Source organism: Aulonocara sp. 'chitande type north' Nkhata Bay, linkage group LG7, assembly GCF_057382095.1.
Source record: "Aulonocara sp. 'chitande type north' Nkhata Bay isolate Kocher_YH1m ecotype deep benthic linkage group LG7, A_spYH_male_GT1.1, whole genome shotgun sequence".
Lineage (NCBI taxonomy): Eukaryota > Metazoa > Chordata > Actinopteri > Cichliformes > Cichlidae > Aulonocara > Aulonocara sp. 'chitande type north' Nkhata Bay.
In genome coordinates, this window is record NC_141350.1 from 7778490 (window position 1) to 7801164 (window position 22675).

Consider the following 22675-nt stretch of genomic DNA (forward strand, 5'->3'; position numbering starts at 1 on the left):
AAAAGGAGATTGTTTACTTACCTTTTTTTTTTAAAGGCAATTAAGAGATGGGTGCGTCACAGACCCATCTTTAACTTATCTTATGGTGCATCACATGGCTGCTGGGTTTGTACACTTTGGTTGCCAACCTAGCACAAAAAAAGCATGCTGTCATCTGCAAAACGTTTTTACCAAACAATCTGATGTCACCCGTAGGTACGGCACACTATGGGGTAGCATACTTTTCTACTAGCATAAAATGAAAGCATGGTAATTTTTGGTAGAGCTATAAAATGGTGACTCAGGCCAGCCTTTTTGGATTTTATTTCGGTGTCTCAGCAGTTCATTCTGCACATAAACAAAAGCTATTGTGTTTGAAAGCACTGTCGATTTACTGGGCCCTGTTTCAGGAAGCCGGTTTAGTGGAAAAACTGAGTAAGTATACCGTGAGTTAACGAAAACTCTGGGTTTTCGGTTTCACAAAGCGAGTTCAGCTGCAGCCTGAGTGAGTCACTATGACGACACACGCCGTGAAGCTAACCTGCCCCCTAGCAGGTTTACTACAACTAACCCTGACTGTCTCCGCCCCTTTGTCGGAAACCTGACAGTAGGAAGTGTCGGACATGGCGTGCCACTTCCTTGAAGAGCCAGTAGATCGTGAAGCCCAAATTCTCCGCAGAGCTCTCCGCCGGGAGAGAGTGATCAGAGCGCGTTTGGACATTTTATCATTTCCTGATGATTTTCTGTGCGAACGTTACCGTTTCTCAGCACAATCTATAATTTATTTGGATAACATCCTCAGGCCATATATTACGCATGTGACACATCGCGGACATGCTCTCAGTTCATTGCATATTATTTGTATTGCACTTCGGTTTCTTGCAAACGGGAGCTTTCTGTATAATATTGGTGACGCTGAGCACGTTTCCAAGGCTACCGTCTGTCGGGCAGTCAGGAATGTTACAGTTGCACTGAAACGTCTCCTGCACTCGTTTGTGGTGTTCCCCGGTCACAGACCCACAAGATTTATCAAAGAGGGATGCCACAAAATTGCAGGTATCAGGATGACCAAAACTTAATTTATGATGTGGTGATACTTGAACTACTACTTAAATTTTACATTTATTTTCAGGGTTCCCAGGCGTGATTGGCTGTATAGATGGCACTCACATTCCAATTATTGCTCCTTCAGTAAATGAAGGAGACTATGTGAACAGGAAGTCTTTCCACAGCATTAATGTACAGGTACATAGTTCCCTGTAGCATGTCAAACTAACAAATTATTTCATTATAGTAATGGATGCTAATTTGTGTTCTCTGCACTGTGAAGATCATATGTGATGCTGCCAACATTATCACAAATGTGGAAGCCAAGTGGCCAGGCTCTGTCCATGACTCACAAATATTCCGTGAATGTACACTGAGCACAAAATTTGGACATGGTGAGTTGAAAATACTTTAAAATATATAAAGACCAATTGCTTCAGGGACATTTGAACTGAAGTGTACCCTTCTGTCTTAGGAGAGTTCACTGGCTACTTGCTTGGTGATAGGGGGTATCCATGTTTACCCTATTTGCTTACCCCTTACTCTGACCCTGAACCGGGCCCACAGCAGCGATATAATCTGGCTCATTGCAGGACAAGAGCCAGAGTTGAAATGACTATCGGAATGCTTAAGGCCCGGTTCCAGTGCCTGCAAAGGCTCAGGGTCACCCCAGAAAGGGCATGTGACATTATTGTGGCATGTGTGATTCTTCACAACATTGCCACAATTAGAGGAGAACACTGTCCTTCTGAACCAAACAGCAGTGATCCAAACCATGAACATCCTGACCCTCCCACGGACATACAAGATGGAAGTGCAGTCAGAGACACCATATGTCACAATCATTTCTTTTGACCCATCACCTCAACATGTTGAAAGAAGAATAAACAGATTTTTTGTTCAACTGGCTTTATTGGTCACCTGTGTTTCCTGTACACAAAGTATTAAAAGATGTAAACCTCATAAAGTGTCTCTGTTGCTTCCTCCTCTGTAACAGCTGTCAATGTTTCTTCATTATTTTCCTGTAGTAAAGAAATAAACAACATTGCTGTTCTACTGTAAACTCATATAATCTGTGGAGTATTACTCACAACTGCATGTTGGTCTGGCTCAACAGGAGGCTGCACCAGATGCAGTACACCATCACCATCAACTGATAGAATATGAGGTTTATACAGGTCACTTATAACTTACAAGGGACCAAATGGCAATTAACAAACATACCAAGCACCTTACACTTCATTGTCATTATGCTCTCAAAGACAACCAAGACTGAGGGAAGGCAAAATCAGTAGGAAAATAACTTCACTACAAAATAATCCATTATGGTAAAGAGTTTATCAAATGAATGAGTAGCACTGCAAAGGTGACTGTGAAGAAAGGATGTATGCACATCATGTATTATTTTGAATTTACCCCCTATGTAGGCACTTGTGTCTTGCGGGCTTATTGCCTCAGAGGATGTCCCCGCAGAGATGCCTTCGGCCACAGGGCGCCCACTGTTTTGGCTGAGGGCCAACTGCTCAGCCTCTGTGAGTGGTGGTGGTGGTGGAGGACCCCCACCTGTTTTTCGGGCCTCCGCTTTTTTTCTGTTGGCTATAACGGGCCACATTTGAGCATACAGAGTAAGCAAATATGTACTTGTAATGTGCTCAGATAATTTCAATAAGTGCTTACAGACAGAAAATTAATGTAGCCTCTAACTGCAATTGATTTACATGGGACAAACAGACCAAGCACTATGGCTCATAATACAATTACACCTTACCTGTTTGGACTATATTTTTATATTTCATTTTTACTTGCTGCCAGGCACGTTTGGGGCCTGTTGGGTTGCACCTGCGCTCACATCACGTCACAAAATAAAATGTATAAAATAACAAATAAAATAACATATGATAAAATAACGTGTTAAATGGGTGGAAATCCCTAGATCAATGTTTAAATTAACACTCACGCATTGACTCTGTCGGCTATGTTTTGCCATGCATGCTCACTTTCTTTTGCAGCTGTCGCTGTGTTACTTTTTTCCGCGGAATTTGCATGTTATCGGCATATGCTGCCATCAGAATTTCGGCCTCAAGCGCTGTGAAATACATTGACCGCGCCTTCTTTCCCTCCGTCTCCATGGTGACTCACTTAATCTGTGCTCCACTGATCAGGGCTTTATGTATCCTCGTCCGCGCGCTTCACTTGGGGTTAAAGCAACTCCGCGTTGATTGAACTACTTGTTATCAGCCTTTCTGAAACCGAATATTCCGAGTTGGACAGTTCGGGGTTACTCAACCCTGCGTATCGTTTTTCACTCTGAGTTTTCTAAACCGGCTTCCTGAAACAGGGCCCTGGTTTCTTCCAGGGTTTGTTATGAAAAAAGTCAAAAATAATCTGTAGCCTAAAATTCAGGCTTTCGTGGTCGTAAATTTTGTTGTCTTATAAAGTCTGGTCATAATTTTGTTTTTATCATAAACTGAGGAACCAATAAAACAAGGCTTTCTCTGTACACATTATGCCAGTAACCAGGGTAAAGAATGTAATGTAACAACCCATCTATGCAGTCAGTATGGTAATTGCTTTTTCCAATATGGTAAGCAGTAAGCAATTACAATAGTACTATGTTTTTAGGCACCCCAACACTTTACTTTTAAACAGATACACTCATCAACATATAATATCTCAAAATCTGGAGCAAAGAAGGAGTTACACCACAGCCAGCAGCTGAAACCACTTGTTTCCAGCTGGTCAGTTCTTCATTTTATAGTCTGATTATGATCCCATCACTCAGTTCCCTCATAGGTTCAAGATGCCATTTACTCTGGATGTGCATACATTTGGGTTGCATGAATGCATCTGCTTTATATCAGATTTTTGTTGTTGTTACTGTTGTTTGTACTCCTTTATTGACTGTTAAGCTTGGTGCGTGTTGTCAATTGATTAAGGTAGTCAGCACACATCCATATGCTCCTTCTCTTCACACATGCGTGTTCATGTCCTCAGATGACCTGTTTGGTGAGCCTGACAGCAGCATTCCTCTCCGTCTCTCTCTAAGATCTTAGAAGGAGTTTTGGCTAGAGTGTGGTTTAGATTTTGTCCCATTACACACATTTCCAGCAGTTATTCATATGAGTTCAAAGAGTGCATGAACTACTCTTGCAGATTGCCATTGGGGTTAGCTCTTCTTTGTGGTATACACCATGATTTGCATGGTGTATACATGGTGTATACTGTATTTTTGTGGGGGATTTTCATGTGTGTTGCATCCCAAGATAGAGGAACTAAAAGCTCTGTATTCCTCAGGGGGTATCTGAGAGTCTATTCCAATGAAAAGCTCCTTTATTTTTTTTCTTATCACTCCCTTTTTTAAAGCTCATATTTTTGTTGGGTTTGTAAAAAGATATCAGAATTGTTCCAAAACAAACACCAAGTGACTTACTCTGCTAGACCTCATGTTGTAGGTCGAGTTGTTCACACACATCCAGTTACATGCGACAATGGCAGTATCTCTTCAATTACAAATTCTCATATTCTCATGCACTGGAGGGAGAGCAAATCTTGGGTCAACTCTTAAATCTTGATAACATGCAGTTAAATCACTGAGCCATTTAAAAGAAACGGTGCTTCCACAAGTATGTTAGTAGTAATAGCACTTACTCAGGAAAATGACAGATTATAGCTATATTATGATTGCTGCAGTGTGTCTTGGAACGTCATTTGTTAAGAACCTCAGACACACAGTAAAGATCACACTTGATCCTGATGTGTATTTTCTTAAATGTGTAATTTGTCTGTTTACAGAGAGCCTTACATCAAATGGACTATGAATGATGTCAGTGTTTTTGTAATCTGGCAGACTAGTGCTGAGGCTATGTTGGTGTAACCTAGCCTACGCAATTCATCACAGAAAAGCCATCTTTTTATCTCACTCTGGGACCACTTCTTCTTTATTTAACTTTCACTACACTTATGTAGTGTAGTTGTGGCTATGGTTGTCTTTTAAAAGCTACCTGCCACATCCATTTTCTGTTAGATATTTACACTCTGTGGTACTATTTGAGCTATATTTGGACCTGATACCCACATCAAAATAAAGTCAAATTTTCAGCTCAGCACTGATTTTTATTTTTTTTTCTAAATAACTGTATAGCTCTTTTGGGGACTTCTAATCCATGTTTATTTCCTTTTTGTAAGGTGGTCTGGCTTGCATTATTCTGTCTCATCAGTCTGTTATGCGAGTAGACTTTATATGAGTCATATCTGGTCACAGTCTGTATAGTCTGAATAATCACTCCTAAAGTTTCAAATTACGATGTCATCTTTCATTGGGATGATGAGTCTGAATCTGGCTTTACAAGCTTTATCATGAAAGATGTTAAATAACTTCTTCTGTTGATTTATATCCTTGTCTCTTTACCAGGGACTGTTAAAGATAGTGGACAGGTTAATTTTGGAGTTTTTGCCAAATCGATCTTTTTTTAAACTCTCATATTAACACGTTTTTACTAAATAGCATGTTTTGCGAGTTCAAATCTACCTTTATGTTCTAAACAGACAATACTGCCTGTTCACAGAAACATATTGATATTCTAGTTTTGGATTCTTTGGTTTTAGAACAATGGTGGAGAGTCCCGGGTACTAAACCCCTACTGGGGCTGTCTCAATCAAGGTGTTCCTTAGAGTTGCTAAACACCTATAGATCTGAGTCATCACACGAGTCAAGTTGTGGGTTACTCCTGTCGCTGGGGCTGAGAGGTGAAACTTCTATGAAACATTGCCCCAACACGGCTGATAGCTGGTGCCATAAGCCACCACCTATGTTTAAAAATGGTAATTCACAGTGGATATAGATAGCCTCCTTTACTAGTCTCTAAAAACATCTGTCTTCTCTATCTAAAATGTGGCATCCTCAAAAGAGTGTCCTTTCTCCTTTAAGTAAGGCTAAGTTTTGTTGGATTATTAATACATTTGCAGTATATACCTATACAGAACATGCTTTGCTGGCAGTCTACCGTCTATCCATCTATCATCTTTTGTATTGCTACTAGAGACTATGTCCATGCAGTGAGAAGAGAAATGTGCGGCACACATCTTAGTTTTGCACGTTTGTCTAATGCTACAGCCACATTAGGGAAAACAGTCCAGGAGACAACTGCATGACCAAAATGATTGTTACTGTGTGCAATGATTTTCTGATCTTGTTACCTTTGAAATGGTGCTTGAAATGCTTCTAACCAGGTGTGCAACCAATTGCAGTCAGTTGCCAAAGGGACTTTAGTGCGTTAAGACAGCAATAAAATATCTATAACACAGAGACGGTCTGCTTTCAGTTTGAAACTGAATGGGGTGAAGTTGGCAGTTACAACCTGATCGACTGAGTGATTAACTTTGATAAATCTGCTGCCATATGCATACTCGGAAATTCACACTAACTACTTATATTCAGAGCCCAGCATGTACTTCATAGATTTGAAACAGAAATTCCTCTTTCATGGTTATTGCAGGACAGCAATTTAACTGCTAACATATGGATTTTAACTTCTATATAGGAATATAACCCAAATACAGTAAGGGGAGTTATTTGGAAACCTTTGCTAGGTCGTCCGAGAGTGACTGCTGTCAGTATAAGTCAGACCATTTGGATCACATGCAGCCACAAGTTGAGTGCTGCACGATCAGCCCCTTGAGCAATCACTTGGTCATTGCAGCTACTTCAAGTTGGGCACTGAATATGAAAAAATTCAATGCTATCACTGGACAACCACCAATTTAGTCACAGTGAGGCAAGTCCCATTTTTTGCATGCTAGTGTGATTGAGCCATTGTGTAGTACAGATGACTGTAGAGGGTTGTTTTTTTTGTTTTTTTTGCATCTACACTATAGTATACATTTGTGCATTATGGATGCAGATGTTTTTGTTACTTCTACCATGGGAGTCTGTGCCAACTCAGCCATGAACTTGGTGCCACTGTGCCAGCTGAAAGTCTGAGCAAAACTGGTTTAGAGCGATCCAAAGTTCCCAAATTGCTCATAAAACCCTCTCATGCGGACGGAAGAGAAGGCAGACCATGAAGCTATAAAATAACTAGCCTTTTACTGCACTGCCTGTCTGCCATAGCCTCTTATCTTATGCCCTTCTGTATCTCTGCTGTGATCTTATCCTGCACTGATGCAGACCAAATGGAGGATTAGAAGATGAAAGGAGTGACTGATGAGAACAGGAGAAAAGAGAAAATATGGGGAGGGAAAGGCATTTAAAAAATGCCTGAAAGACATGTTTTGTAATGCTGATGATTTTAAAAACAGACACCAGCTGAGCTGGTGAACAAAAGCACACTCTGTAATACAAATGCAATGTACCAGGTATAACTGGTTAAAAACACAGGAGGAGATTGTGCCCTCTGCTGGACTATTGCCTGGCTCAGGCAAATACAGTATGCTCACAATGGCTGCTGACAGTTCTACGTGCAGGTGTTATTTTTTTCTTGGATACCCGCTGCAAAACTGTAATAACTGCATCTTTTGTGCTTTTGAGCTGATATTCAAATGCAAAACATTCTTAGCAATACTGGCCAAAAATACTTTTATTTTACTTTATTAAACTTTTATTTGATCTAATGTTATTTGATGTGCTCGAATCTTCACTGCATGTAATCTATATCTCTGAATAGACAAGTCAGTAAACTTCAGCTAAACTGGTTTTTGGAAGCAGACGAATGCTCGTCACATCTTGCTTGCAAATCTTTTTCTGAAAGCTCTGCAGTCTTTCATTTATGTTGAGCAAAGTCGAAGCGGTCTGCGGGCAAGATTGACTCTTGCCATCTCGCCATAAAGGCCTGAATGATGGAGAGCTGCCATCTTTAAATTAGAATTCTTGAGGTTCTGCTAGAGCGGCAGGTGGGTCTTCATGACCAAGGCTCTTCCTGCTCAGTTATTTTGTTTTGGCAGTTTAGCCAACGGTACAAACTTCACAGTTAACAACCTACTTTACTCCTAGTAAGACTGTATGCATTGCTTTGTGTGGGTGGGGGTTGTTTTGTTTTTGTCTTTAAATCCATTGTGGATTCTGTGTATGTCCAACTGATACTCTTTGACACATTTGGACTTCAGTCAAGTGGATACTTTATAGAAGAGATTTCATTGTTTTTATTTTTAATTTTCGTATGTTTGCAATAATGTCAATAAATAGAACATGAAGCGAATCAGCTCCAAACATTGCCTGATTCCACTGAACGTGAATCGCAAACACAAAGAATCTCATATTAAAACATGCAGTTCGGGTTATTAGAGGACTCTTCCAGTCAGATGGCTTTAAACCTAAGCTATGTCAGTCTGTAAATGCAGCACATCTCAAGAGACTACTATAAAGCTTTACGAAATTTACTGATCCCATCATCTGCCTGCATCATTTATCGATGATGGACCTGATTACCTCCCATCTGGGGTTTTAAACATGTTGTTCTCTCACCCCACCTCATTTTCCCTCAGTTGAAAGTTTGCCATCCTTTTCTGTCATCGCATGTTTTGGTGCATCTGTTGAAACATCCCAAATAACAATGTTCATGGCCGGTATGAGAACTGGGTCATAGAACTGAGTCCAGCTCTGCACTGGTCCCTCCAGTCTTTTCTGCCAGGACATTCAAACATAGAGCAGATACAAATAGTTTTAGGGTGATGGTGAGGGAAGCACACAGTGTTACTGGACAAGATAGGGATAAAGGAAAGGAAAGGAAGAGTACAGGAAGACAGTGAAAGTAGAGTTTAAGAGGAAATGGGGATTACTATGTTTGACTCGAGCTTTGTGAACTTATGATATTGTAAGCACTTTTGTTGCCTGTTGTTGGTTAGGGTTGTTGCAGGTCTGCTGTGTGAGGACAATGTGTTTTTGTTCCTTTCTACACAAAAGGCAAATGTTTGAACAATAAGTAGGCTTAACCTCACAGAATCAGGGTGTGATGGAATCAGACTGCTGGCTCATGGCCCAAGTTGTTTTCCGAAATGTGGTTTCTGGTATTTAAGGGGATGTTGAAATTCCTGTGATTGACAATGTTGGGCCAGGATAACAATTAAAAGATACAAACAAAATGTTTTATGACCAGGGTTTAGTATAAGTGGATTGTACGTAAGCCTTCAAGGATTTGGAAGACTAGTGGTGGATCACGTTTCAAAGAAGTGGTCTGCTTCATGTCTTGTGGCATCATGGGGCAGAGATAAAGGGACACAGATCGGGGAATCCTAGTTCTTTGTGTGTGTGTGTGTGTGTGTGTGTGGGAGGGGGTATTTGTAAGTGAGCTTTTCAGAGTTGTTCAGAGGAGGATACCCCCAGTGGTGTTTTCTTTCGTCTGTGTGGGCAAAGTCTGGGTCGCTGGCTGTGTGAGTAAGAGAGACCAGATGTCTTAGATGCATTTCAGTATGAGTCACCCTCAGCACAGGCCTGGTGCATATCTGCCTTACCAGTGTCAGGCATAGATGGCTCCATCATCATCATTCAATGCTGCAACCTCTGTAACCAAGTCCATGAAGCACCGTTGTCATGTAAATTTCTTAATTAGTGAATTTATCACACATGAGTCATAATTTTGAGACTAACGTTCAACAGTCTTTTGAATTATTCTTGACATATTTACAGCAGACCCTGATTTTACTGTTACTACAGTAAAGAATGGCAATTTTAGCAAAACAACTTCCCTGATTTAAAATTAACCTCCAAAATGGGGTTACCAGTGTAAATGCTTTCTGTTAATCTGTGTGTGTTGGATAAATAAAAACTCCAGAGAAAGGATGAGGTAGAAGTACCCAAGCTTTATTTCACTGAAACTGGAAAATCTACAGGAAGCAGTAAAAGTAATTCTGATAGATTCATAGTTGATGTGATGCATCAGTGAGTTAAAGACTCCCAATAAGCTACACGCTGATGAAAGATGACAGATGTCTTTCGCAACAAATCTGAGATTTGAATTTGTTGGATTCTTGGCTGGTGTGTGTCAAAGGCGCCGAGTGCATTTAAGGTTTTCTGTTATGGAAGTGCTTTGGAAGCCTAAAAGGGTCAGCTAGAGGTAATTTGGACATGTCAGTACGTGAGATCTAATTTTCACTGCAATTTTCTTTGTTTTGTATTTATGTATTAAAAGGACAGTGGCACAATTGAAAACAAACATAAGATGCATTGCTTTAGACAACTGAGGAAAATTACATTTGGCCTCAATAATGCGTGTTTGCAAATCTAACTAGATAAAGGATCTTGTTGCGATGGGTAGTTTGGGCAGTGCTGTATTTTCTTCATTGAATTTTACAACCTGTATTTATCATCTTCCCTGGCTCCATTGAATTAAACAGAATAATTGGAAACATGATAAAGGCACCCTTTTAAATCATGAAATTTACTGACGCTATAAAAATGGCGTGGTCAATTAGGCAAGCCAAGTTTGGATTTATGCTAGAGAACAGTGAAAACCGTCAATGAAATGTACTTCTCTTTCGTGTTTAAGGGGCCCTATTCTTAATTACAGCTGTTATTTTTGTCATCAGTTCCCTTTTGATTTTCTGCTCTGGATCAGAACTCAAGTGAAGTTGGTTTTATCATAAAACTTTTCTGAGCCCTGCCTGAATCCGACTCCCAGTCTGCTGGTGGGAGTTGTGAAGCAAAGGATGCAAGGGAGGGCTTGATTCTTTGCAGGTGTTGAGCTCTAGTGTAGAAACACTTTGATGGTGTGGGTGGAAATGGGAAGCTTTGGTTCAGGTCACAAGTTCATGTATAGCATACATAACAAGTTTCAAAGAAGTATATTTAGCTGGGAGATATATCTGTCAGAAATATATGGTAAAGATGCATCAACAAATGAGTGGAGTAATTCTCAAAACATAGAGGGGAAAAATCAATACTATAGTTTTTAATTTCAGTGTTTTGACTTCATTGAGTCACATTACAATCTGAGGTCCAGCTGAAATCAGAATAGCCAGCGTAAGACTCAGCAGTAAAATAAAAGGCATATGTAACAAAGCGGTAATGACTGCAGTGAGACATTTTACAGTCGGTGTGATCATTTCCCCAGTTCACACAAAACAATCACTTAGAGCACTTCTGTGTCTATGGCTATCTTTATGGCCAAGTTGAACCCAGGCCTTACTCCCTCCCCCTGCCCCCCACTCCTCCACTTTGACCGCACCTACCCACCCGGAGCTAGTGTTTCTGCTTGGACATCTGTTCAGGAATGGCTGTTGCAGATGTTGTTGACGGCTATTAAGCAGAGAGGAAGTTCCAGGCACTCCAAAGTCCAAATGTTTCTTTTTTCATTTCCCTGTTTTGGTTTAGTTTTTTTTTCTCCAGATCTGAAAGAAGAGGCGGTATTCCTACGGGAGTGATAGGAACCAGATTTTTATTGGTCTCTTTTGCTACAATATAGTCGGTATGAATTTTGTTTCCTGATAAATAGAGGGTATGTTTCTATGCCGCTATATTTGATTCCCAGTGTAATTTTAGCAAGGGAAGCACAATATTTAGAAACTTAGACACACACGCACGCTAACAGGGTGACTCATAGCATCACCCGATCCACAGCTGAGTTTAAGTGAGACCTCCTGAAAGACTGGGAATTAATGCCAGCTTGCATCTGGCTCATGCCTTGTGAATGCTGGTTGTCTCACTGTTGCATTACTCTTGGATGGTGACTGAGGATGAGGATGGGTATTCAGAGGTGTTGTCTTTTTTCTTAACACCCATTACCTTTGTGTAAATCAAGTGTAACTACTTTCATATGAAGTGAATGCAGAAAAAATTTAAATTGAATTAAAGCAAGTAAATGAAGACTTGGTAAAGAACTTTGTTTATCCTTTTCGTTATTTTCCTTCGCTGTTGGAGTTGCGAATGTTTTCTGCATCAGGCTGCTGTTGTTGTTCACTTGTCTTTCCTCTCCCATTGCTGTATTTCTTTAGCGTCCTGGATCCATTACTGAAAGCATTACAGCATCAGCAAAAGATTTATTCTTTTCTTCCCTTTTTCTCTCAAGACCGTGATAGCTAACAAAGCCTACAGAGAATTGCTTTTCTCTCCAGTACTGTGGGGCAGTACCATAGCTTTTAATGCTCCCTGGCTGCTCTTCTCTTTGGCACTTGGTCATGAAGGTGGCCGGCCATTCAAACTGATTATTTAAGACTTCAAATCCCCAAAACCTTGAGGTCAACAGTAACTTATTCTCTTAAGATCCACTGGTGGCCCCTATGTCTGACAAATTAAGCCCCCTAGATCAAATCTAATATGTTGGGCAACGTTTTAAGTGACTTCTTCCAAATCGTAGTTGAAAACCGATGTTATTATGCAATCAGGCCAAGTAAATTTTTTCAGTGTCAGGAGACTCGTGTGTTCCAAGTACAAACACTTCTCACCTTGTATAATGTATAATTTGTTTCTACTTAGGGTCTATTTGTTGATTCAGCCTAATTTACAAAAATCATAACTTTTTACCTCGTGAAAACTTTTCTTGATATATTAAAGTGATCTTTGTTTTTGCATCATTGCCAACCAGCCTAATGATGATTATGTTCTATTAGCTGAATGAGCGGTAATTATCATCAGTACTCAAAGAATTGCTTTATAGTGCTTTATATAAACTTCCAACCTTAAGGTAATTATAGACAACAAAACTATAATTTATGCTAATGGGGGAGAAAGATAAAGAAAACCACAATTTATCCCCTGATTAGATTTAGTTGTTATGAGCGAGAGCATTTTGTCTTGCTGTTTTAGACTGACTTTATACTTTAGAGCCAAGCATGACAGTATTATCCTCAAATACTGGAGACGAGTTGTTCTGACAAAGAAAGTCGTGGGACAGGATATGGACCCGAGAAGTTCGTGTGTAATCACTGCAGAGATCTCACACACTGTTCCAACTTTGTAAATGCTTTTGTGAGTCTGTGGGCTGCTCCTCACAGCTGAGAATGCAAACTGCTCTCAAATGGAGGTTCAGACGTTAATTGAGTGAGACAAGTTTTTACAATCTCATGTGTCAACCATAGCATCCCTTAAACCCCGGTAATTGTACACTTAGATACAGTAAGTACTGACGTATGATCATGCTTGAGTTTATGCACACAGGCACACATACTCAATGTACGATTTCAGACAGACAAGCACTTGAAAGAAGCCAGTTTTGATCCCTAATAGAAGAGTAGAGACTGTAGAGATGCAATGGATGTCTGCCATAATGAAACCATTAAGCAGGTGGATCTTTCCTCTTAGTTTCTCACCGAGCTGTCTGTCTGAACACTTTTAGCATATAGTTTCTAAAATATGATGGCTGTTTCAAGAATGTAAACGTCGTTTGACACAGAAGGAAATGCAAATGTTTCCCAGAATTGTTAGCATTATACACCGTTTCTGTATGCTAAATAAACATATAACTGGAGACAGAAGGCAGGGAGCTTTAATTTAAACTGAGTTTGAAGATTGGAAGAAGACGACTAGCTCTATCAGGATTTTTTAGTCTTAATGCTAAGTTGGCTGGCTGGTGGCCTCAGTTTCAGATTTATAGTAAAGATATAAAAGTGTAATATCTTAACATGTTGAGTATGAACATGAAATCCATTTTTTTTTAAACGTATGAGTCGTCTTTACACCAAAACTCCAGGCTAAGGCTCTAAATATTTCAGTGTTTTATAGGTTCTCACTCAGTGTGATTCCTTTGACCCAGATCTAACAGATGACTAGATTATACTAGGTCAGCCCACTTAGCCTCGATCCACTCCTGTCCTTGAAGCGTCCTAATTATCTCATTGAGTGAGTCAGACTGATTTCTTACACTAATAGCTTCCATCGGGCTGGCTTGGCCTAACATACTGTGGTGGTGAAGCAGCACATTTTGTGGTCAGATTGGCAGAACTTCTTGCCGGAGGGTACTGGGGTGGTTAACTGAACCTTTGGGGCACATCACAAGCTCAGAACTTTAAAGTAATGGCTGGGCTGGGGGGTTGGAAGCAGTGTGGGATGTTACAGGGCAGCAAACATCATCTGTAATGAGTTTTTTTTCCCTTCCCTTCCTTTTCTTTTTTTTTTTTTTTTTTGCCAGCTTGCATTTTTGGCCCTATTTGTGTGTGTGTGTGTGTGTGTGTGTGTGTGTGTGTGTGTGTGTGTGTGTGTGTGTGTGTGTGTGTGTGTGTGTGTGTGTGTGTGTGTGTGTGTGTGTGTGTGTGTGTGTGTGTGTGTGTGTGTGTGTGTTAAGCATATGCAAGATTATCTCAGCACTAAGGGCACCTTGAATAGGACCGAAGTATAGAGCTCTCATAACTAAAAGCTTTCCAGGCATCACTGAAATAAGGAAAAAAAATATCAATAAGATCCTGCTGTCAGGTCATGTTGAAATGCATTTCTTCAAACCATGCACAAGCACAAAGCTTAGTGAATATTTCCCTCCATCTCTCTTTTTGTATGCTTGTGTTGACAGGATGATTGTATGTTAATTTGTATGTCTGTTGTCACATGAAAGTTTTGTTGTCCAAATTAACAGCAGTGCTCTGCAAGTGTATACATGCAATGCAATCCTCTCTGTTGGTGGTTGCAGTCTATCTATAGGAACCACCTCAACAAACTAAAGCTCTACTCAACAACACTCCAGCTGCACTGCACTGCTCTGTAATTAGAGCATCAAAACCGCAGATCTCTAATGTTGTCTGGCTGACTTTCAGCGCCGTGGGAGATTAGGATCCCCTTGCGATGTCTCACTAACCATTCTCCAACAGTTTCCTTTCTTTTTCTAAATTTGAACCCAAATAAAAAACATTGCTGGTGAGCATAACACATTATAGAACCCAGGAAAACAGAACTTAATTGAAATGACTGGATCATAAAGTTTCTCTTAGATGTGATGTATAACCCAAGAGTGGGATGCGGAGAAGTGAGAACAGTGGGGATGAAATGTTTATTTATGCCACCACATGACTCGTTCCTAGTTGCCAAGTTTCTTGCTGCATTTGTGTGTCATCATGCTTGTACTCAGTGATGACTGTAATCATTAAAGACATAAAAAACATCAGATAGGACATCAATAAAATATTCCTGTGGTTGTTTCTTATTGCGTTTGCTGTAAAATAATGAGTTTTCTTATGATGGATTTTTACACTTGGCAGTGGGGAAACGTATTGAATATGTTTTATTCAGCTCAGTTTTTCTAACTGATTCATGAAAAATCAGAGAAAGGACTAAAAATCCCAGTTGTGTTTGACCTTTCCGCTTTCATCGCCACTCTTTTTCTGCTCTAGGTGCTTCGTGGAGCTCAGTTGATAGCTGTCGCTTCAGCTGATGGAGGAGCCACAGCAGTGGAGGGCTCCCCACTCCCACCTGACATCCAAGTGCAGTATGTCCAACTAGCTCCTGTTGCAGATCACACGGCTGCTGTACAGGTAAAACACAAACACACACACCCTCCAAAAAAAGGCAAACTCCGCAAAGAGCACATTGAGTGTAACTGAGTAGCCTCATGGAACAGATCCCCCAGTAGTAATCTTGCAATTTTATTGCTTGCTTTTAGTTATTCCACAATAAATATTGCATTTCAGAATACTGTAAGAAAACATGTCATGTCTGTTTTGATGTTGATCACTTTTGTCTAGTTTGTAAATAAACTGTAAATATAATCTGTTTTGTGTTAAAACGATGCCAGTCAGACTCCGTAAACAAAACAAACAAACATTAAGATGCCAAATTACCTCAAGAATCAAGAATGTATATAAATCCAAATGGGGCTGGTTTCATTTTGTTGAGCTAGGATGCATCTTGGAGCTTGCAGTTATTGCTCGAAAAGGAAATGTACAGTCTTCTACCTTTAAATGTATTTATTGAACTGCTTTACCATTCATGAAGAGGCAGTAAATGTACTGTATATTTTCATTATGCTGTTCAAATATTGCTTCAAAAATTTAGCTAAAGTACTTGTAGGTACACCAAATCTGCTTTTCTCCTTTTCTTATACCATCGCTTAAATGGCATACATTCTGCTTTCTGTCATTATGACAGGTGTTTGGACAAACAGTAATTAAACATAATCAAGTTGAGGTGGAATGTTACAAGAGGGGAGAAAGTAGTAATTAGTAGATATTTCTAAAATCCTTCAATGAGTGAGCTTGCTGAGCAACAGCCACATGTGGAATCAGGATGTTGTGCAGACACTTGCCTTTGTAGTCTTTGAAGTGGTCACTTTAACCCTTCAAAAAATGCACGTCTCCTTTGTTCTGTCATCTTTTCTTTTCCCCAGATATGATGAATATTTAGTCCTTTTTTTCCTACTTTTTTCCTTGACGCGTGTGCTACGAGTCAGGTTTTTGTGGTGTGATAATGTAAATAGGCGGAATTTCAGCCTACTTCTGGTTCCAGTCCTGTCCTGATATGAATCAGGACAGGCTTATTCATCTCCCTGTAAGAAATGCAGAGCAAATGTGCTGACCAGCCATACAGCAGTGGATTTGAAAGGGAAAAAAAAAAGATTTTGCCTTTTGAGTAAGGAATTGCTGTCCATAGTTGTCTCAATAATCTGTTCCTTGCCGATTTGAACACGAAAGTAGTTAGAGCATTTTATACTGATTACATTTTTTGGGTGTGGATTATACACATACTGATGGCCTTGTTATACAATTTATTTGTGTACTGAGCCCACAAAGTTTTTGCCACTCAATGTACTGTATTTCAGAATCTGTACTTTATATTTCTGTGCGCAGTGAGAATTCAAGCTGTTTGTTTACACAAGTGATTTGTTTGAACGAACCTTTAAATCTAAAATGAGCTCATTTTTTTCCTAATGTTGGATTGTACACAGATCTTGACAGATATCAACAAAGTTGACAGAAGTCTGATCAGTCACAAGTGTGATGTTGATGTTGAGTAGAGCTGGGGTTCACCAAGAGCATGTGGACATGCTCAACAACAGACTGAAACTGCTCATAAACAGCGGTGTGTTTATTAACCGAGTAGACTTTAAGCTCCCATTCTAAGATGTTTTAAAACACATCTGTATGCTAACATTGATATTTTTCCAGGTTTAAATGAAAAACTTTACCCGAAAGGACCTAATAAAACAAAGGACATGTAGGCTGTATTGTTTTGATATCCTAGTTTAAACGTTGTTAACTTTCTCTTCAGAGTTCATAGAAAGGTTATTTCTTTTCCTGCTTTTCTGCAGTCTGCTAAGTCAAGACACTGGCTCTCATCTGTTTACACACATGTGGAAGCATTCATGCAACATGCTGGAAAATTACTCCAGATTTTGCATTTAGTTTTCTCTGCATTTTCTTCTTTTTCTTATTTAATAGTTTCCATTAGACATATGAAGTGGTGCGCAATGCAAGGCGATATATTTTTTATCTAAAGAATGCATAGCATTTCTAACTTCTGGCTAAACTGTGACACAGTTTAAAGCTGAGACTGCAAAGCACCGGCAGCCTGGTTTTAGTACACATGTTACATATTTTCGTTCTTCCATTTGTTATTTGCAAGGGTAGAGCTAGGTCTGTGCTATGATAGCTTAAGAGTCTTTCAGTTCTCATTTAAAAAACAAAACAAACAAACTTGGAATCAAAGGTGCTGAACTTGCCATTTTTACTGCCGCTGTGTCTCATGTTTGTGTTGTGTGTGCTGCTATGGTACAGCTGTGCTACAGTCAATGCTGTTGTCTTGTGACAGCACGTTGGGCTGGAGAGAGAATTAAACGCTGCAGGTGTGTTTGAGGGAACCTTGGATGTGTGTTTGAGGAACAAATGAGTCACTCCTCATGGTCATCGTCCAGAACTGAGTCATGAACCTCATCTTTTACAGGGCTTTTAGACACACAATAACTCGATACATCTGACATCGACTATAGAGACAGTCAGGGAAGCATTTAAATCCAAATGGCTAGCCTCTTGTTTTTCTCCACTTGTCAATCTCCTCATAACCTCTCCCTCCTTCTCTGATATATTTCTTCTATAATCTATCTTGTCATTCCTCTGCTCCTTCTGTGTGTTGTTATTCACTGTGGTTGTCTTACACAATAAAATGGAATCAGGATATAGCTTAGTCACATTGATTAGTCCACAGGAAAGTCTTCATCATTTGTGATAGGTGTCATTAGGCTTTTACAAGGTGTGACCGCAAAGTTTTGGGACTCCAGCCATTAAAAGATGTAAATTCACCCTATTTTTTTTTTTCCAGAGTTGTCTCCTTGTGTGCCTTTGTGGTCCTGCTAATTTAAGATCACTCCCTGGAAGTTGGGTTCTGACCACTTCCATTTACACATTTGGGATTTTAGGATGGGCTTTATGAAATGCAGACAGCTTTTTGTGTCAATCTCACTTGACTTTTGTAGCGAGGCAATGATATTGTGTGACTATATTTGACTAGTACGCAGAGAAAATGCTCCCATATCGTGAAAATGAATGTTCGTTACATTTTGGGATGTTTATATATGAGGTTTAAAGCGTATAGCTGCTTACCAACATCATTTTGTCTAGCTTCCCTACAACTGGACCTCCTGGCAGCTTTACAAGCCAGCACTTTTTCCACTTGCCATGTCAAAAATGGATAACTACTTTGTGTTAACCTAAAAGTGCCTATAATCCCAGCTTCTAACTGCTTGTACCCCTACTGGCAAAGTGATCCGATTTCAAGGGCTAATTCCAACAAAGAAGCTAAATTGAGGGCAAGATTCATTATATAAGAAACCAAAAAAGATTAAACTTTTGGCTTCTTGTACCTTCATTTGGTAGGAATGGATTAAGAAAGGCAGGGAAGTGGTGAGACAGAGGGTGGATGTGATGCAGCAATGAGTGGAGACTTGATCCACTCCCACAGTAAGGCGTAAACTTTTGACAAAGAAAGTCCCAGCCTCAACTGAGGGGAAACATATTCCTTTGAGATCAGGGTACTTTTTAGTCAACTATGTTTCAGTTGGTTAGTTTGTGTTATTGCATGTCTTTTGATCTTTTAACATGTTAGTTATGATCCAAATGTTTGTGTTTAAACACTAAAGTCACAGCAGCTGATGATCAGCTGCAACGTTCTGTCACGTAAAATTGTTTTTGTGAACGGATTTTGGTGGTTTTTATGAGAGCAACACAACAGCTACAGTTACACAAGAGAATAGACTGTCTGACAGGAAAAAATAAACAGTTAGAATACTCTCTGGAGCCTCCCAAATCATCTGAAATAACCCTTTGATATACTCCGCTCTTCAGAGAACTTAAGACTGGTTTAAGACTGGTCCTCAGTCCCCCTTACCTGGTGAACATTCAGTAAAAGTACTGAACGTTTATTGTATTTTCACCTTTCTTGTCACCTATTTCATCTCTTCTCTTTTCTTTATCTCAGGCTGCTGAGCTGGCACCAGCCCTGCAGGCAGACATGGAAGTGAAAGAGGCCATCCAGGGTGCTATCCATGGAGACAATGGCGAGATCGTCCAGATTGTGACATCTGTGGCCACTTGAGAGTCCATCTGGTTTGACAAAGATTAGAATCTTTCCCTACAGCAGGACCTGAAGAGTCTATGGAAGATTGGGGGTCAACAAATGCATACAGTCTGACAAGCACTCAAGTTAGATAGTCTTTTAACAAATATTGAAGGTCATGGATAAAACAAAGAGGAGCCTTTTTTCTGTTTTCCCCTTGCAAACTGCTTAATTCATTGTTAGCCAGATGTCGCAATGTGGAAATGCTCAGAGATTGTGAAAAGACCAAGATGCTTCAAAATCAACTGTGGCCCCTTCTGGTGGTTTCATCACTATAATGACCTGACAGGCCGAAGAATACACAGCGGGATTATTGTCTCTTCAAGGAGGGTGCTGCTCCTGGACACCATCACCCTGCCACTTCATCAGCACCAGTACTTGTTTACATCAGCTTTGGAAAATAGTGGGTTATTTGGACTTCAGCTGTTTGACTAACCCTGAGATGCCGCAGAGGGTTTGCAAAAATCCCTGAAAATTCCTCAAAACAACCAGCACTGCACTCCTTTTTTCGTCCCTTCTTGTCTGATGATCTGAAGGAGAAAGTAGAATTTGCTGTGGACAGCTGCTCTTTGTCCTAATTGATTTGATTTCCCAACACTCACCTGGATCTGGTCCATATTATCTCTCCTGGCTGTGAGACACTTTATTTTGTTCAACTTGTTTTAATGTTGCTTCAGCCACACAGCTTTGTTTGTTTTTGGTTTATCTAATTGTAACATGTTGAAATATTGGGGGAGATTTAATTCCAGAGGTAGAAGGCCATGAAATGGAAGAGACCGGGTCAATGGTAGACAGTACAAGTTGCTTATAGACAGCCAGGGAAACCCTGAAGTTGTTTATATCCCCCAGTTTTGTCTCTGTGACATCCATTCATGTGAATAAAACATGTTTGTGGTTGCCATTAAAGTGTGCTTTTGTTTAGCTTTCCCCCTCTAGTTTCTCTCTCTCTCTCTTTTTTTCATCAGACATGGTCATCAAAATAGCTCCAAGACATGACTTCGCTTTGATCTACTACAAACAGACAATCGAAATGAGTCTGAAATGATAGTTGGGGTTTGAGGTCTTGTTTCATGTTGAGCTAATTTATTAGCTATTTTTGAAGTAAATCTGTATCATGTCAACATCAATAAGTGTAGGATTAGGCTACTGTACTGTCAGGAACCTTAACAAAATACAGAGCAAACATAAGCTTTTCCATACACTCGACAGGGTTTTTGTCAGGAGACTATAAATTTATGTTTAGTCCTCATTATAATTTTTAAACTGTGACTGCATTTTTTGTGCCCACTGCGTGTCTATGCCTTTCTTTAAGTAAAGACAAAGGACTCTTATTATTTAGAATGATCCTCAAGAAATGACTAAGAAAAAAAAGATGAGCGAGACACTCAACTGTGTTGGGATATGTTTCCCATGGTCAGCATGATGTAATAGTGTATTTTGGAGTGGGGAAAAGAGTTAGGCGACAAAATGAACTCGATAAAACAACATTCATAGTCTTGGCTGCTTCCTTTTGTTTCCTTTCAGTCTGTTGCTGTGTTTGAGTCCTTTCACACAGCCTCTTCATCTTGTACATTCCCCTCACTGCTTCTCCCACGTCTTGCTCTTCTCCCACTCAACTTGTGTTTTCTTTTCCTTTTGGAAGTTGCATTGAAGTTATGCACTAAGCTGGGCTAAAATTTCATGGGATAGTCAGGTGAGTGCATCCCTTGCCATAGCTGAGTTGAAATGCTGGCACAACCCCCTGCTCACAGTGAGCCCTCCATTAAATCTTGGACTTGGAACGGGATAGACCTTGCTCTTCACTTTTACAACTATGGACTCTATTCAGGAGCTGGAATTGGTACCATAACTATGGGCTCTCTCATGGGCTGCCTCTAAGATAACCTGCTGACAACTGAAGCAAATGATAGATGGAGAGATGCGATTGTCTGGAAAGGGAATGTGTGTTTAGAGAGGAGGAGAGGAGTGACAGGCAGAGAGCAGGCGTGTATCTTTCCCTTTTTTCTCAGCAGCTCTGTGTTCACCTGCAGAGACAGTGGGTCTGCTGGCATCTGCTCTTTGTCTACATCATCCACAGGCAGGCGTCCCTTAGGATGTTCAGCAATGAGTGAAGATCATATTTGGATCAAAAATTTCTAAACCATGTGTGTTAATGACAAATGCAGATGTAAATCTGTCTCACATTCACTCTACTCCAAAAGGTCACAGGTAAGGCTTTTAGAAACATCTCAGTCCTTTGAATTGGTTTCTGTTACGCATGAACAGAGAAAAAATATTTTTATAGATGAAATTGTGGGGATTCTGGATGGATGTATCACTGTGTTGGACCAGAGTCAGGAGCATGGCTGCTGTTATATGCATCATAAAACAGCACGAGCTTCTAAATGTCCGTTTTTATTGGTTGAAGGTCTAAAAATTGAAGCTTTATTCATTATTTAAACAGACTATATAAAAAGAGAAGTTGCTAATAAGAGCTGTTTGACAGGCTTGCAGTAGGTATTATCCGCAATATATCGTAATATAAAAGAAAGGGATCCACATACACTCACTGCCGTTTTATAAGTTGCAGGTTTCTAGTGCTGGGTTTTATTCCCCTTTTACCTTCAGGACAGTCTTAATTCTTTGTTGCGCATATTTAACAAGGTGGTGAACAAATGGTCATAAATGGATGAACATGATCAGCAATAATATTTAGGTACATCGTGGTGCTTAAACAGTGCTCAGATGGTACTAAAACATCCAAAGCCTGCTAAGAAAATAACCACTACACTATTACACCACCAGCAGCAGCCTGAGCCACTGAGGATAGATCCACACTTTCATGTTTTTACACCAACTTCTAAATACCACATCTGAATGTTACAGCAGAAATTAAGACTCATCAGACCAGGCTATAGTTTTTAAATTATCTGTTGTTTAATCCAAATTGGAGCATCAGTTTCCTGTTCTTAGCTGACAGGTGTGCCATCCAGGATGATCTTCTGCCAGAGCCCATCTGCTTCAAGGTCCAAGATGTTGTGCGTTCAGAGATGCACTTGTGCATATTTTGATTGTAACTATTTAAGTTACCTTCCTATCCTCTGACATCAATGTTTTTGTAACATCTTCTTTAAATCCTAGATATGTTTGTGTGGGAAATTTTCAGTAGTCAGCAATTTCTGGAATGCTCCAACCAGACCATCTGACACCAAA

At 40.0% G+C, this 22675-nt stretch overlaps 1 protein-coding gene and 1 long non-coding RNA gene across 3 annotated transcripts in view; both read left to right on the forward strand.

Moving 5' to 3' along the window:
* The window catches only part of banp (BTG3 associated nuclear protein), a 40189-nt gene extending 19771 nt beyond the window's left edge, over positions 1 to 20418 (forward strand). For both annotated transcript variants that reach the window (XM_086298265.1, XM_086298264.1), the window contains exons 12-13: positions 15271 to 15411; positions 19346 to 20418. In XM_086298265.1, coding sequence (XP_086154391.1) covers positions 15271 to 15411; positions 19346 to 19462 — 258 coding nt within the window. In that variant the 3' untranslated portion in view covers positions 19463 to 20418. The remainder of the gene's footprint in view (positions 1 to 15270; positions 15412 to 19345) is intronic.
* LOC147324456 (uncharacterized) lies at positions 401 to 2533 on the forward strand. The gene is made up of 3 exons (XR_015130141.1): positions 401 to 1224; positions 1310 to 1421; positions 1502 to 2533. It is a non-coding gene; the product is annotated as an uncharacterized LOC147324456 (long non-coding RNA).
* Positions 20419 to 22675: the final 2257 nt, after the last annotated feature.